The sequence below is a fragment of the Neomonachus schauinslandi genome, chromosome Y (genome assembly GCF_002201575.2).
Source record: "Neomonachus schauinslandi chromosome Y, ASM220157v2, whole genome shotgun sequence".
In the NCBI taxonomy this organism is placed as follows: domain Eukaryota; kingdom Metazoa; phylum Chordata; class Mammalia; order Carnivora; family Phocidae; genus Neomonachus; species Neomonachus schauinslandi.
In genome coordinates, this window is record NC_058420.1 from 2,684,738 (window position 1) to 2,700,567 (window position 15,830).

Genomic DNA, 15,830 nt, shown 5'->3' on the forward strand with positions numbered 1-15,830 from the left:
GGAATTGTGATCTGGCTAAGACTTACATTCTAGGTTTACTCCACAGACACACACTGTAAAGTGCTTAATAAGCATTTGTTACTATTATTACCTTCATATTCACCGGTGGGTGCCACAAAATTTAGTCCAAGATCACGCAGCTTACAAAGAATAATGCTAGAATTTTCCTTGAGAGCCTTTCCAGCTAATTGGCATACTGGGCCATATGTATGCCCTTCACATACATAAGAGCACCCACTCCTTCACTAAATGCAAGGAATAAAACCCTATAAACTATACGGGGAACACTTACATAGCTTAAGTATGTGAACAAGCAAAGGCCATACCTCTCATGATATATACAGTTGCCTGAAAAAGGATCTCCAGTTGGGTCTCTACTCTCCCTCATGAATTACCAGTTCCCATAGTTTCACCCAATAATATCCCTACTCTTTTAGCTCCTCTGCTTTCTCTGAATCTTCTCATGAATGATGAATAAAGAACTGCAGCCAATGCAGACCTGATGGTACCCTGTTCTCAGCAAGAGCCTGGTGGACTGGGCTCTAGTTTCCAGTTTCAGCCTGAGTTGGAGACTGTTCTTCCAAAAAAATGTGGGCCCTAGTGTATCCAATTCCATTTCCTCAGGTTTGCAAGAATTGGAGACTGTTCTTCCAAAAAAATGTGGGCCCTAGTGTATCCAATCCCATTTCCTCAGGTTTGCAAGTGCAAGAAGGACAACCTCATGCAACCCAGGTCACAAAGGCCACTTTGGCAAGTTCCCAAGCACTTTCACCAGGACCTTTACTAAAACAAACACTTCTAAAACCCTGCTTTGGTGGGAACCCTCCACACCTCCACTCTGGAGAACAACCCTAATATTGTCCGCTTTGCAAACATGAACAATAAATGCCTCCTACCAAATATCTCTAAATCTTAATTCAGGAGCTGTAGTCCTCCAAAATCCCACTGCAAGTCCCCAAACAACACTTACTATAGGTCCTCTCCAAAATAGACATCCCCCTAAAGGGCAATCTGCTTCCTAGACCCATATGCACATGTCAGAGGATACCTGAGGTTCATACCCTCTTCCATAAATGTTTGTCTAGGGTTTTATAGGCCAGATTTTACTCCTGCTGACTCTGTGCATGGGCAGAAGCTAGTCTTCCTCTTGGTGATAAATCAAAGCTACAGAGCAGTGGAGTAGCAGCTAATGCTGTCATCACCAACAACATGGATCTGGATTCAGCCAAGTTCAACACATAAAGCCAAGGGGGACCAAGAGGCTGGGCTGTCCCATTAACAAAGAGGGACACGAACCTTAGTATCCCTTCAAATCTACACACTATCATAAGGGGTGGTTCCTTGTGGGTGTTCAACTCCTTCTAAGCCATCTTCCTCAAGATTCAAAGGAGGGTTGTTATAGGCACAGCGATTTGGAAATGGGGAGAGCTTAGGAGATGGCAAGAGGGAGGTGACATTGGGGGCTCCTCAATGCCACTATGTCATGGCAGCATGTTTAATTAATATCTCTGCTTCATGGAGTGATATTCTAAATGAAGTGACAGGGGAAGCTTAGGAAAGTTGCCAAATAGGATGACCCTGAGCTCACCCTGTCCTGTGTTTACAACTGGATATCATCCACATCCAAGTCCATAAACCAGAGAGCAATGTGAAGACGGGCAGGACAAAGTCCACCACTAAATACAGAGAAGAAGCTGCATCTGAATGGTTAGGGAGGTCGGAAAGGGGGAGGGAGATTGCGTGCAGGAGAGAGAGAACCGTAAGTGGAGAGGGCAGAGAAATGGGCCCTCACACCAGGATGCTCACACGGGAATACTAACCCCATGATATTTGGCTTTAAACGCCAGAGGGGCTAAATTCCATTAGTTTATATAACATGTGGGCCTTGGAGCCTGGAGCTTTGGAGGTCAGCTGACTCAGCACTGGGCAAGTTGGGAGAGCAAGTGATAGATAAGGCCACTGCCCTTAAGGAGACAGACGCTGCATGGAGAGACAGCATACAGATGGCAGTTTACACAATGTCATGGGCAAATGGGACAGATCTGGTCAACTGATTTTAGAACGTGTTGGGGACTTCAAAAACACGGGAGCTGGCAGCCCCATCTTCCACCCCACTTTGCAGCACAGACACAGAGATACAGCTACCTAACCTGTTAACAGTGCTACATGCAGGAGTTCTCCTGGGGAATTGCATATCCAAGCATGCTACCCTAAGCCCTGAGCTCAGGGTCAATTTTGTTAAAGTCACACGGGCAGCCCGCCCATCTGCTGGGTGCACAGCTGCCATCGCAAGCCATGGCCAGCTACCATGATGCACCTGGCCTTGCACGCCAGTCATCCACCGTGGCCACCCTTGTATGCAGCTCCCAGTTGTCACGGTGTTTCAGGGGATCCAGCATAGGACTAATGGCCCAGCATGAATTTTGCTAACATGACCACCCTGCTCCCAAGTTGCCCGGCAGGCAACCCCCTCTCCCCCAGAACTAGCCTGCCTGGGTCCCACTAACACCACACAGAGAAAACAAGCACAGTGCACAACAGGCAGTAAGTCAGTGCAGACAATAGCACTGAAAGCAAAAGTGACACAGACACAACAGCAGGACAGTAGCAACACACATACAATACTCTTCTAATGCACCAGGTTCTGGTGAACAGGGCACACTGCACCACAGGGCACTCATGATCTCTTCTTCATAAAGTCACTACTTCCAAAAAAAGAAGATGTATCTGACTTTCTTATAACACAGAAACAGACACAGAGAGACAGACCATGAGAAGTCAGGTGAATTCTGTCTCAAAAGAATGGGACAATGCCATGGCCAGAAATCTGAGGGAAACATATTTATGTAATATGCCTGATAGAGAATGTAAAGCAATGATCATAAGGATACTCACTGGACTTGAGAAAAGAGTGGAAGACATGAGTGAGACTCTTAACGTGGATACGAGAAATAACAGCAGAGATAAAGGGCTCAGTAAACAAAATGAGAAACATACTTGATGCAATGAAACTGGGTAGAAGAAGCAGAGCTGTGAATTAGTGACCTAGAAGACAGAGTAATAGTAAATCAAGCTGAACAATGGAGAAGGAAGAATTATACACATGAGAATAGACTGAGGGAACTCAGTGACCCCATCTGACACAGTAACATTCGTATCATAGGAGTTCCAGAAGAAGGAGAGAAAAGGGGGCAGAAAAATTTATTGGATGAAATAATAACTGAAACCCATCCCCAATCTGGAGAAGGAAACAGACATCCAGACCCAGGAGGCACAGAGAACTCCTATCAAAATCAACAAAAGCAGAGCAATGCCAAGACATATTGTAATTAAATTGACAATATATAGTGTTCAGGGGAAAACAAAAATCCAAAAAGCAGCCCCTAACCTACAACGGAAGTCCCACAGGACCAGCAGCAGACCGCTCACCAGAAACTTGGCAGGCCAGAAGAGAGTGGCATGATATATTCAAAGTGCTGAATGGGAAAAACACGCACCCAAGATCACACTATCCAGCAGGGTTGTCATTCTGAATAGAAGGAGAGATAAAAGAGTTTCCCAGGAAAACAAAAACGAAAGGAGTTTGTGACCCCTAAGCCAGCCCTGCAAGAAATATTCTAATAGGTACTCTTTGAGGGCAAAGGTAAGACCAGAGTGACAAAGACAAGAAAGGATCAGAGAAAGGCTCCAGAAACAGTGACAAAACAAGTAACAAAATGACACTAAATACATATGTATCAATAATTACTCTGAATAAAAATGGACTAAATGCTCCAATCAAAAGACACAGGGTGTCGGAATAGATAAAAGAAACCAGACCCATCTATACGCTGCCTGCAAGAGACTCATTTCAGACTGAAAGACACATACAGATAGAAAGGAGAAGGTTTGTCATGAAAATGGTTCTAAAAAGAAAGCTTAGGGCGCCTGGGTGGCTCAGTCGGTTGAGCGACTGCCTTCGGCTCGGGTCGTGATCCTGGAGTCCCGGGATCGAGTCCCGCATCGGGCTCCCTGCTCGGCGGGGAGCCTGCTTCTCCCTCTGACCCTCTCCTCTCTCATGCTGTTTCTCTCTCGCTCGCTCTCAAATAAATAAATAAATAAAATCTTTAAAAAAAAAAAAAGAAAGCTTAAGGACAAAATAGACTTTATATTGCACAAAACAGACTTTAAAACAAAGACTATATATAACAAGAGATGAACAAGGGCACCAAATATAATAAAGGGGACCATCCAATAAGATCTAACAATTATATAAATATTTATGCCCTCAACATGGGACACCCAAATATATAAAAACAACTGATAACAAACGTAAGGGAACTCATTGACAATAATACAATGATAGTAGGGGACATTAACACCCCTCTTTCCAGCAATGGACAGGTCATCTAAGCAGAAGATCAGGAAGGAAATGAGGGCTTTGGATGACACACTAGACCAGATGGACTTCACAGGTATTTTCAGAACAGTTCATCCTAACCCATCAGAACACACATTCTTTTCAAATGCACATGGAACATTCTCCAGAATAGATCACATACTACGTCACAACTCAGGCCTCCACCAGTACAAAAAGATCGAGACCCTACCGTGCATATTTTCAGAACACAGTGCTGTGAAACTTGAAGCCAACCACAAGAGAAAATTTGGAAGGACTGCAAATATGTGGAGGTTAGAATGAATGGGTCAATCAGGAGATGAAAGAAGAATTTAAAAAATACATGGAAGCAAATGAAAACAGAAAACATGACAGTCCAAAAGCTTTGGGATGCAGCAAAGGCAGTCCTAAGAGAGAAGTATACAGCAATGCTGACCTTTCTCAAAAAGCAAGAAAAGTTCTCAACTACAACCTAACCTTACACCTAAAGGAGCTGCAAAAAGAACAGGAAATAAAGCCTAAATCCAGCAGGAGAAGAGAAATAATAAAGACGAGAGCAGAAATAAACGATAAAGAAGCTAAAAAAAAACCCAGTAGACAAGATCCACGAAACCAGCAGCTGGTCCTTTGAAAGAAGTATTAAAATTGATTAAGCCCGAGCCAGACTTATAAAAAAGAAAATAGAAAGGACCCAAATAAAATCAAGAATGAAGGAGAAGAAATCACAAGCAACACCGCAGAAAGTCAATTATAAGAGAATACTATGAATAATTATACACCAACAAGTTGGGCAATCCGGAAGAAATGGATAAATTCCAAGAAACATAAAAATTACCAAAGCTGAAACAGGAAGAAAGAGAAAACTTGAGCAGACTAATAGCCAGGCAAAAAAAAAAAAAAAAAAAAAAAAAATTGAATCAGTAATCAAAAATCTCCCAACAAACAAAAGTCCAGAGGCAGATGGCTTCCCGGGGGAATTTTATCAAACATCTAAAAAAGAGTTAATATCTATTCTTCTCAATCTGTTCTAAGAAATAGAAATGGAAGGAAAACTTCCCAGTTCCTCCTATGCATCCAGGATAAACTTGGTTCCAAAACCAAAGACCTCGCTAAAAAAAGACAATTTCAGGTCAATATCCCTGATGAACAGGGATGCAGAAATTCTCAATAAAATACTAGCAAATCCAATCCAATAGTACATAAAAGAATCACTCACCATGATCAAGTGGGATTTATTCCTGCACTGCAAAGGGTGGTTCAATATTCAGAAGTTGATCGTGATACACCACATCAATTAAAAAAATAAAAAAATAAAAAGGATAAGAACCGTATGATCCTCTCAGTAGATGCAGTGGAAGCATTTCACAAAATACGACATCCATTCATGATGAAAACCCTCAAGAAAGTAGGTGTAGAGGGAACGTACCTCAACATCACAAAGGCCATATATGAAAACCCTCAGCTAATATCATCCTCAATGGGGAAAACCTGAGAGCTTTTCTTCAAAGGACAGGAACATGAGAGGATGTCCACTCGCATCACTGTTGTTCAACACATAGTGGACATCCTAACCTCAGCAAAATAAAAGGCATCCAAATCAGCAAGGAAGAAGTCAAAGTTTCACTCTTTGCAGATGACATGATACTCTATATAGAAAACCTGAAAGACCCCACCAAAAATATTGCTAGAATTAATACACAAACTCAGTAAAATCACAGGATAAAAAAAAAAAAATCAGTGTACAGAAATCTGTTGCATTTCTATGCACCAATAAAGAAGCAACAGAAAGAGAAATCAAGGATTCAATCTCATTTGCAATTGCACCAAAAACCGTAAGATACCTAGGAATAAACCTAACTAAAGGGTAAAAGACCTGTAGTCTGAAAACTATAAAACACTAATGAAAGAAATTGAAGAGGACACACACACAAAACAAAATGGAAAGATATTCCATGCTAATGGACTAGAAGAACAAACATTGTTAAATGTCTATACTACCCAAAGCATTCTATACATTGAATGCAAACCCTATCAAAGTATACCACCAACATTTTTCACAGAGCTGGAACAAACAATCCTAACATCTGTATGGAACCACAAAAGACCCCGAATGGCCAAAGGAACCTCGAAAAAGAAAAGCAAACCTGGAGGCATCACAATTCCAGAAATCAAGTTATATTACAAAGCTGTAATGAATACTGGCACAGAAACAGACACATGGATCGATAGAAACCCCAGAAATGGACCCTATATGACAACTCTGTGGTTAACAAATCTTCGACAAAGCAGGAAAAACACCCCATGGGAAAAAAAGACAGTCTCTTCAACAAATGGTGTTGGGAAAACTGGACAGCAACACGCGGAAGAGTGGAACTGGAACCCTCTCTTTCACCATACACAAAAATAAATCCAAAATGGATGAACGACCTAAATGTGAGACAGGAATCCATGAAAATCCTGGAGAGCGCAAGTAGTAACTCACTCAACCTCAGTCATAGCAATTTCTTAGTGGACACGTTGCCAGAGACAAGGGAAACAAAAGCCAAAATGAATTATTGGGGGCACCTGGGTGGCTCAGTTGTTAAGCATCTGCCTTTGCCTCAGGTCATGATCTCAGGGTCCTGGGATTGAGCCCCACATCAGGCTCCTGCTCAGCGGAGAGCCTGCTTCTCCCTCTCCCTCTGCTGCTCCCCCTGCTTGTGCTCTCTCCTATGTCTGTCTCTCTCTCTCTGTCAAATAAATAAGTAAAATCTTTTAAAAAATGAATTATTGGGACTTCATATAGATAAGAAGCTTCTGTACAGAGAAGGAAACAACCAATAAAACTAAAAGCCAACCTATGGAGTGGGAGAAATTATTTGCAAATGACATACGTGATAAAGGGTTAGTACGGAAAGTATATAAAGAACTTATTGTACTCCACACCCAGAAAACAAATAATCAGTTTAGAAAATGGTCAGAAGACATGAACCGACATTTCTCCAAAGAAGACATCCAGATGGACATCAGACACATGAAAAGATGTTCAACATTACTCATCCCATCAGGAAAATACAGATCAAAACTCCAGTGAGCCATCACCTCACACCTGTCAGAATGGCTAAAATTAACAATACAAGAAACAACAGGTGTTGCTGAAGATGTGGAGGAAGGGGACCCCTCCTGCACTGTTGGTGGGAATGAGAACTGGTGCAGCCACCGTGGGAAACCGTATGGATGGTCCTCAAAAAAGTTAAACATGGACATACCCCTAGGATCCAGCAATTGCATTATTAGGTATTGACCCAAATTATACAAAAATACCGATCTGAAGATATATATGCACCCCAATCTTTATAGCTGCATTATCAACAATAGCCAAGTTATGGATAGAGCCCAAATATCCACCAACTGATGAATGGATACAAAAGATATACATATATAGCTTTTGGTCATATGTACAGATATACACATATATGATATATATGATATATATGATGGAATATTACTCAGCCATAAACGAATGAAATCTTGCCATTTGCAATGCTGCGGATGGAGCTGGAGAGTATCATGTTAAGCGAAACAAGTCAGTCAGAGAAAGACAACGACCATATGATTTCACTCAAATGTGGAATTTAAGGAATAGGAACAAGCAAAAGGAAACAAAGGAGAGAGATGACAAATCAATAAGGGATTCTTAACTCTAGAGAACAAACTGATGGTTACCAGAGGGGAGTGGGTGGGGGATGCGTGAGGTGGGTGATGGGCATTAAGGAGGGCACTTGTTGTGATGAGCACTGGGTATTGTATGTAAGTGATGAATCACTAAATTCTACACCTGAAACTATTACAGTGTATGCAAATCATACCTAAATAAAAAAGAAATCAGTTGCATTTCTACACAGTAACCATAACCAAAAAGAAAATTAAGAAAATAATTCAAAGTACAACAGAAAGAGTAAGTAGTTAGGAATTAAGTTAACCAAGGAAGTGAAAGATCTGTATAATGAAAACAATGAAATATTAAAGACACAAGTAAATGGACAGACATCACATGCTAATGGGTTAGTAGAGTTAATGTTAAGATGTCCCTGACACCCAAAGCTGTCTACAGGCTCAATGCAATCACTGCCAAATTCCCAATGACCTTTTTTTTTTTTTTTTTTTCCCCCCCGGAGACAGAAACCCATCCTAAATTCATGTGCAATCTCATGGGACCCTGAACCTCCAACACAACCTTGAAAAAGAACAGACCTGGAGGGATAACATTTCCTGATTTTAAATCTTCCTACAAAGCTACAGTAATCAAAACTGTGGTATTGCATGAAGAAAGGTATAGAGACCAATGGGACAAAATAATACCCAGTATAAGTACCTACATATATGGTCAAATGACTGTCGACAGGGTGCCAAGACCAATCACGTTGGGGAAATGACAGTGTTTTCAACAAACGTGCTGGGAAAACTGGATGTCTACATGCAAAAGAATAAAGTCGGGGCCTACCAAAACACCATATACTCAGAATACACACAAGAGCTAAAACTACAAAACTCTTAAATGAAAATATAGGGCAAAAGCTCCATGACATTGAGTTTAGCAATAATTTCTTGGATATGACAGCAAAAGCACAGACAACAAAAGACAAACTGGACTCACAAAGTTAAAAACATTCGCAAAACATGTGTTGGTGAGGATGTGGATAACGGAACCTTTGTTCGCTGTTGTCGGTAATGTAGAACTGTCTTGCTCCTAATGGAAAACAGAATGTTGGTCCCTAAAAAGTTTAAAGCTATCATTATGTTATAAACCAGTAATTCTACTTCTGGGTATGCCCCTAACAGAACTGAAAGGGTCTTGAAGAGTTATTTTACATCCATGTTCATAGTGGCATTATTCACGATAGCTAAAATGGAAGAAACCCGAGTTCCCCCAACAGAGGAAAGAAAGGGCAAGCAAAACATGGTACTGTACGTCCTACAGAATGCCATTCAGCCTTAAAAAGGAAGGGAATTCTACAACATGGCGAACCTTCAGGATATTAAGCCTAAGTGAAATAAAGTAGTCACATAAAAGGCAAATACTATATAATTCCTCTTTTATGGGGTACTGAGAAGAGTCAAAATTACAGACACAGAGAATAATGTACCAGGGAATATGGCAGGGAGGAATGGGCAGTTATTGTTTCACAGTTTCAGTTTTGCAAGATGAAAAGAATTCTTGAGATGGATGATGGTGATGTTAGCACAACATCATGATTGTATTTAATACCATTATGATTGTACATTTAACAAACTGTATTTTTGAAAATGGTTAGGATGGTAAGTTCATATAAAGGTAAGAATGTGAACACCATTTTTTTTAATAGCAGTAAAAAACATACTTTAGAAACACAGAACACAAGATACTTCAATTTCTCATTTATTCAATGGTTTTATTGCCTCTTCAGAACATGTTTGTAAAACTGTTTAAAAGGCAGAATTTACTTGTAAAAGTTAGAATACAAGTTGAAAAGCAAATTCAAAAAACAGTTCAGTTTCTGCACATTTTTAAGCACCAATTCCAGATAATTTTCAGTAATTTTCTGTCAATGGACAGAAAAATAGCTCAAAGTCTCCTTTATTAAGACAACAAAATACAATAACAATCCAGTTGAAGCATGAAACCTAATTTTGTAGCTTTTATGATATGAGATGAAGTTCATACAACTAAATGCTATGTGTGGGTGTGGTTTTAACTTGAATCCAGTAGCAGACATGCGGCCAGTAGCATATATTCTGCAAATAAAAAGTTCCAATCTCAAGTGCCTTTACCAAATTTGTCCTCCCAAATACCTTCTCAAATTCGATGACCTCACTTATGACAGTTAACAGCGCTGTCATCAGGTATTTGTATGAAAGAAAGTCACACACAAGCCTCTCTTACCTAATTAACTCTCTCTTTAAAAAAATAAAAAAGAGAAAGAAAAGAAAATATTCCAGGTGAAAACAAACTTATCACAGAGCTGCTTCTGTACATTTAAAAGTAAAACACATCAGCAATTTCATAAAAACTAATGTAAAAAGAAAGACGTCTGTCTAAGTCTTCCAACTGGAGTCTTAGATAAAGCAGAGATATTTTCATAAGTAATAATGTCCCTTTAGAGAAAAAAAAAAAAGAAATAGTTGTATTTTGACCAATATGCATAACATTGACCCAACAACACATTGTACACAGTGGGACTAGACCGCTCATCAGTGGTCCTTCTCCAACGCCATGTCACTAGGATTTAACCATTCTATGGAGGAGCCGAGCAGGGTCTGAAGTTCGTTGGTGATTTCAACCAAATCTAGTAGTTCCTTGCTTTCAGGATTGAAAGCTTCCAGGTCTTTGGAGCAAGAGTATAAGGAACTTGCTGAAACCTGCCTGTAAAACTCTGCCTCTGTAACTGTGATGATTTCTAAGTTTGGAAAATTGCAGCGAAATGCGCAGGATGACATTTTCAATTTCTTAAGCACATCTGAAAGCAAAAACCAGTTCCGTGCCCTACAAAATACAAAGGAAAGTGGTTCAAATTTCTGGCAAAATGAAAGTTGCTTCCAATAATTAATTAGCATCCGAATGTAACAAGAGCCCGTTCTGCCACTTCTACCCCTGCCCCTACCATTTCTTCCCATGACCACTCATAGACCAATATTGTTCTTCCTGTAGTGGGAGTAATTCTGGACTCATCCGGTTTTAAGAGAACATCTAGAGAAGACCAACTAATTTTTACAAAGGAGGAGGAACATCAGAACAAGACTCATCACAATGCCACTTCACTGTTCTCACTGTTGATAAAAACAGGTGAAGTCCTACTCACTCAGCTCTGACCATATTCTAGTTAGTAACTATCAGTGTGTCCCATTGTAGTTACCAAGGGAAGTCTATCCCAACCAAAGAGGATTGATTATAAACACCTTTAGATCTCTTCTCCCCCCACCACTGACAATAGGGCATTGTAAGTATGGAAGGCTATCTATTGTTTCTTTCCCTTCACAGATCTCCACCCCATCACTCATGTCTTTTGGGATTGATGTTTTTGAGAAGCAAACTGCCACATTACTTATATATACTCTGTGACATACATACATCTCTCTCTCTCTCTCTCTCTCCACACATGCACACATTTATATATATACATATATACGTCTGCACATACGTATATCTATAAACATATATAGACATGCATACCTATATCCATATGCACACGCACACCTACATACATATATACACATGAATACACATGTATACATGCCTACGTATATGTGTGTATACATATACGCACATATACACATGCATACATCTATACATATGCACACTTGCATACATATGAATGCATATATATACACACATGCATACATATGTATGCATATATGCATATATACACATGCATACATATATACATATTTACACTTGCATACACATGTATGCACACACGTATATACACACATACATATATACACTTGCACACACATGTATACATACACATGCATATATATACATATGTACTCTTGCATACATAATATGCAAACAAAATATAGGGCAACCTTAATAGGGCACATATATACACTTGCATACACATATATACACATGCACACATATGTATACGTATATGCACCTACATAATATATGCACATATACATATGCATACATATATACACATGCATTCATATGTACACATATATATACGTGTACGATTTCCATCATTAATAAAATTTATGGTTTATAATGGCATACACACTTATAATTTGAGAAACTGAGAATGTTAATATTCGCTAATCTCCTTTGTTAACACTCAGCAGAGCACAGGTCTGTTGATATATATATCCCAAGAGACGGGTCACCAGAGCCTACAGGCTCCACAATGAGGGCAACAGTGGAATTAAGCAAAACTTACATACAAAGATTCCAGGAACCATGTATTTAATAATGATTTTCCTAATCATACATGGAAGGGGAGCCTAACAACATAGTGCAGTACACTTCATGTGCCTGAGAGGGCACCTATAAGGGCATATTGGGAAGCTTCTAGAATGTCGTACTGAAGTATCCAAGGGACCAACTCTTCTGTGGAGTCCAGTGAACGACAATTTTAATGTTTTGTGCTCTGACAGTTTATATTGTTCTATGTATCTGATCCCCACGATGTATAACTAAATCTTTTCTGGAGAAGATCAAGTGTGGTTCATGGACACTTAGAAGGTACTCACCCATACTCCCCTGCTTAAAAGGGTTTTCAGGTCCAGCGACCCCAGGACTCAATGCTTTTTAATCATATGATATAAATGCTTACCCCTGATAAACAGACACTTGGACGTTATAACACGGTAAGAGAGGGCTGTCTGAAAATTCAAATTCAAACACATCACTGTTAGCCTTATCTTCATCATACTGGTCCTCAGGCCCTGGAGGGCTTGCCAAAACATTATGCCCAGCTTTATTATCTGGTTCTAATGGAAGGAAAAGAAAAAAAAAGGAGTCAGTAGGCTCCATCAAGATTTTAGGTCTCATTAATTAAACGATTCTAAAGAAAAAGACAACATTTCCTAATGATCTCTGCTTACAGCTCCCACTATCCGCTTAGACTTCATCCACACCAGGGAGAAATGTTATGTAATACATTCATTTCCCAGTAAACTGACAAAACCATATTGCTTACCACACACAGAACTTCCATAGAACTCCCAAGGGGCAATGAACTCATCATCATTGTGACCCCGAAGGTCATTTAAATAATCTGGAGAGGAAACAAAAAATAATAAGATTTTCAAAAACTTAAACAATTTCAGCAAAGTTGCAGGACACATAGTCAAAATACAGAAATTGATTGCTTTTCCATACACCAACAATCCTAAAAGAAAATAAAATGATAGCACAATGCATCAAAAAGAATAAGTACTCAGGAATAAACTTAACCAAGGGGGCAAAACACTTGTATACTAACAACTATAAAACTATGCTAAGAGAGGGCGCCTGGGTGGCTCAGTTGGTTAAGCGACTGCCTTCGGCTCAGGTCATGATCCTGGAGTCCCGGGATCGAGTCCCGGGACCGAGTCCCGGGATCGAGTCCCGGGATCGAGTCCCGCATCGGGCTCCCTGCTCGGCAGGGAGTCTGCTTCTCCCTCTGACCCTCCTCCCTCTCATGCTTCTGTCTCTCATTCTCTCTGTCTCAAATAAATAAATAAAATCTTTAAAAAAAAAAAACTATGCTAAGAGAAATCTCAGAAAATACAGATAAATGGAAAGGTATCTATATCCCATGTGCATGGATTAGAAAACTTAATATTTAAAATTTGCATAACCAAAGCAATCTACACATTGAATGCAATCTCTATCAAAACGCCAGTGACATTGTTTTGTTTGCAAAAATAGAAAAACCTGAGACAGAGGGCAAAGATGGCAGAGGAGTAGGGGACCGTATTCCAACAGGTCCCCGGAATTGAAATCAGCCTGAGATGTAAGAAGATAGATCTGAATCTTTACAAACAGAATATCACGGGCATTTGGTTTTGAGGTACAAAGCGGGGAGCCGCGATTCCGAGGGCAGATATCAGAGGATCAACGGAAGAGGGAGGGAGCCAGGCGACAGGATCCTACACCACCGGTGGGCAATACCCTCCCACGCTGGAGGCGGGGCGCAGACTCCCAGACCGGTATCGGCGGGGAAAGGACTAAAGGGCAGCCCCCCCCACCCCCCCCACCCCGACTGAAACCTGGAGCAGCGCGACCGCGCCTGTGAACTGGGGGCCACAAAGAGCACAAAGGACAAAGATCTGCCTGACCTGGAGGCAGGACTTGGGAGCGCTGCTGAGGGGCCCCGCAACCCAGGACCCTGAAGGTTAAAGCAGCACAGACAGAAACAGAGATAGTATGGCCTGGGGAGCTCACTGAAGAACAGACTGCGAACTCGCTGCTCTGAGGCAGAGGGCTGGAAAAGATCTCTTCTGCTCTGACTCTCAGAGGAGATGGGCAAAGCCACCAGGGAAAGCCACCAGAGTACAAAAGACCCCCCAAACCGGTTTTCACTGAGCCCATCCCCTGCCACAGGGGCGCAGGGCAACTCGGCCCAAACAGGGTTGCCTGAGTAACAGTGCGGCAGGCCCCTCCCCCAGAAGAGAGGCTGGGAGAACAAGAGGCCAGCAACCCTAAGGTCCCTAAAAAACAGGTGCATCTTGCTTGGGTTCTGCTCAATAATTTGGACTCTATACATTCCCTCAAACGCCCATCAACAGAACGACTAGGAGGAGGAACCCCCAAAATAGGGAAAACAGAAGGACACCATATCATTCTTAAAGGGTCTATCCAACAAGAAGATCTAAAAATTGTAAATATCTATGCCCCCAGCATGGGAGCAGCCATCTACATAAGCCAACTGTTAACCAAATAAAGAGTCATATTGATATTGATAACAATCCATTAATTGTAGGAGACATCTCAATACTCCACTCTCAGCGATGGACAGATCACCTAAGCAGAAAATCAACAAAGAAACAGGGGCTTTGAATGACACTCTGCACCAGATGGACCCCAATGATATATACAGAACATTCCACCCTAAAACAACAGAATACTCATTCTTCTTGAGCGCACATGGAACTTTCTCCAGATTAGACCGCATACTGGGTCACACATCAGGTCTCAACCGATACCAAAAGATTGAGATTATTCCCTGCATATTCTCAGACCATAACGCTTTAAAACTGGAACTCAATCACAAGAAAAAATTTGGCAGAAATTCAAACACTTGGAAGCTAAAGACCACTCTGCTCAAGAATGTTTGGGTCAACCAGGAAATCCAAAAGAACTGAAACAATTCATGGAAATCAATGAGAACGAAAACACATCGGCCCAAAACCTACGGGATCTTGCAAAGGCGGTCCTAAGGGGGAAATACATAGCCATTCAAGCCTCACTCAAAACAAAAACAAAAACAAAAACAAAAAACAGAAAAATCCCGAATTCACCAACTAACTCTACACCTTAAAGAACTAGAGAAAAAGCAACAAACGATGCCTAAGCCATGCAATAGAAGAGAAATTATTAAGATTAGAGCAGAGATCAATGAATTAGAAACCAGAAACACAGTAGATCAGATCAACAAAACTAGAAGTTGGTTCTTTGAAAGAATCAATAAGATCGATAAACCACTGGCCAGACTTATGCAAAAGAAAAGAGAAAGGACCCAAATTAATAAAATTATGAATGAAAGGGGAGAGATCACGACCAACACCAAGGAAATAGAAACAATTATTGGAAATTCTCATCAACAACCCTATGCCAATAAACTGAGCAATCTGGATGAAACGGAGGCCTTCCTGGAAACCTATAAACTGCCAAGACTGAAACAGGAAGAAACTGACAACCTGAATAGGCCAATAACCAGTAACGAGATTGAAGCAGTGATCAAAAACCTCCCCAAAAACAAGGGGTCCAGGGCCTGATGGATTCCCTGGG

At 40.8% G+C, this 15,830-nt stretch overlaps 1 protein-coding gene across 1 annotated transcript in view; it reads right to left on the minus strand.

The window, feature by feature from the left end:
- Window positions 1-10,509: 10,509 nt before the first annotated feature.
- Window positions 10,510-15,830, minus strand: part of LOC110581047 (BCL-6 corepressor-like) — a 77,941-nt gene continuing 72,620 nt past the window's right edge. The window contains exons 10-12 of the mRNA XM_044912035.1: window positions 13,036-13,113; window positions 12,670-12,826; window positions 10,510-10,880 (exon numbers count right to left, since the gene is read on the minus strand). Coding sequence (XP_044767970.1) covers window positions 10,589-10,880; window positions 12,670-12,826; window positions 13,036-13,113 — 527 coding nt within the window. The 3' untranslated portion in view covers window positions 10,510-10,588. The remainder of the gene's footprint in view (window positions 10,881-12,669; window positions 12,827-13,035; window positions 13,114-15,830) is intronic.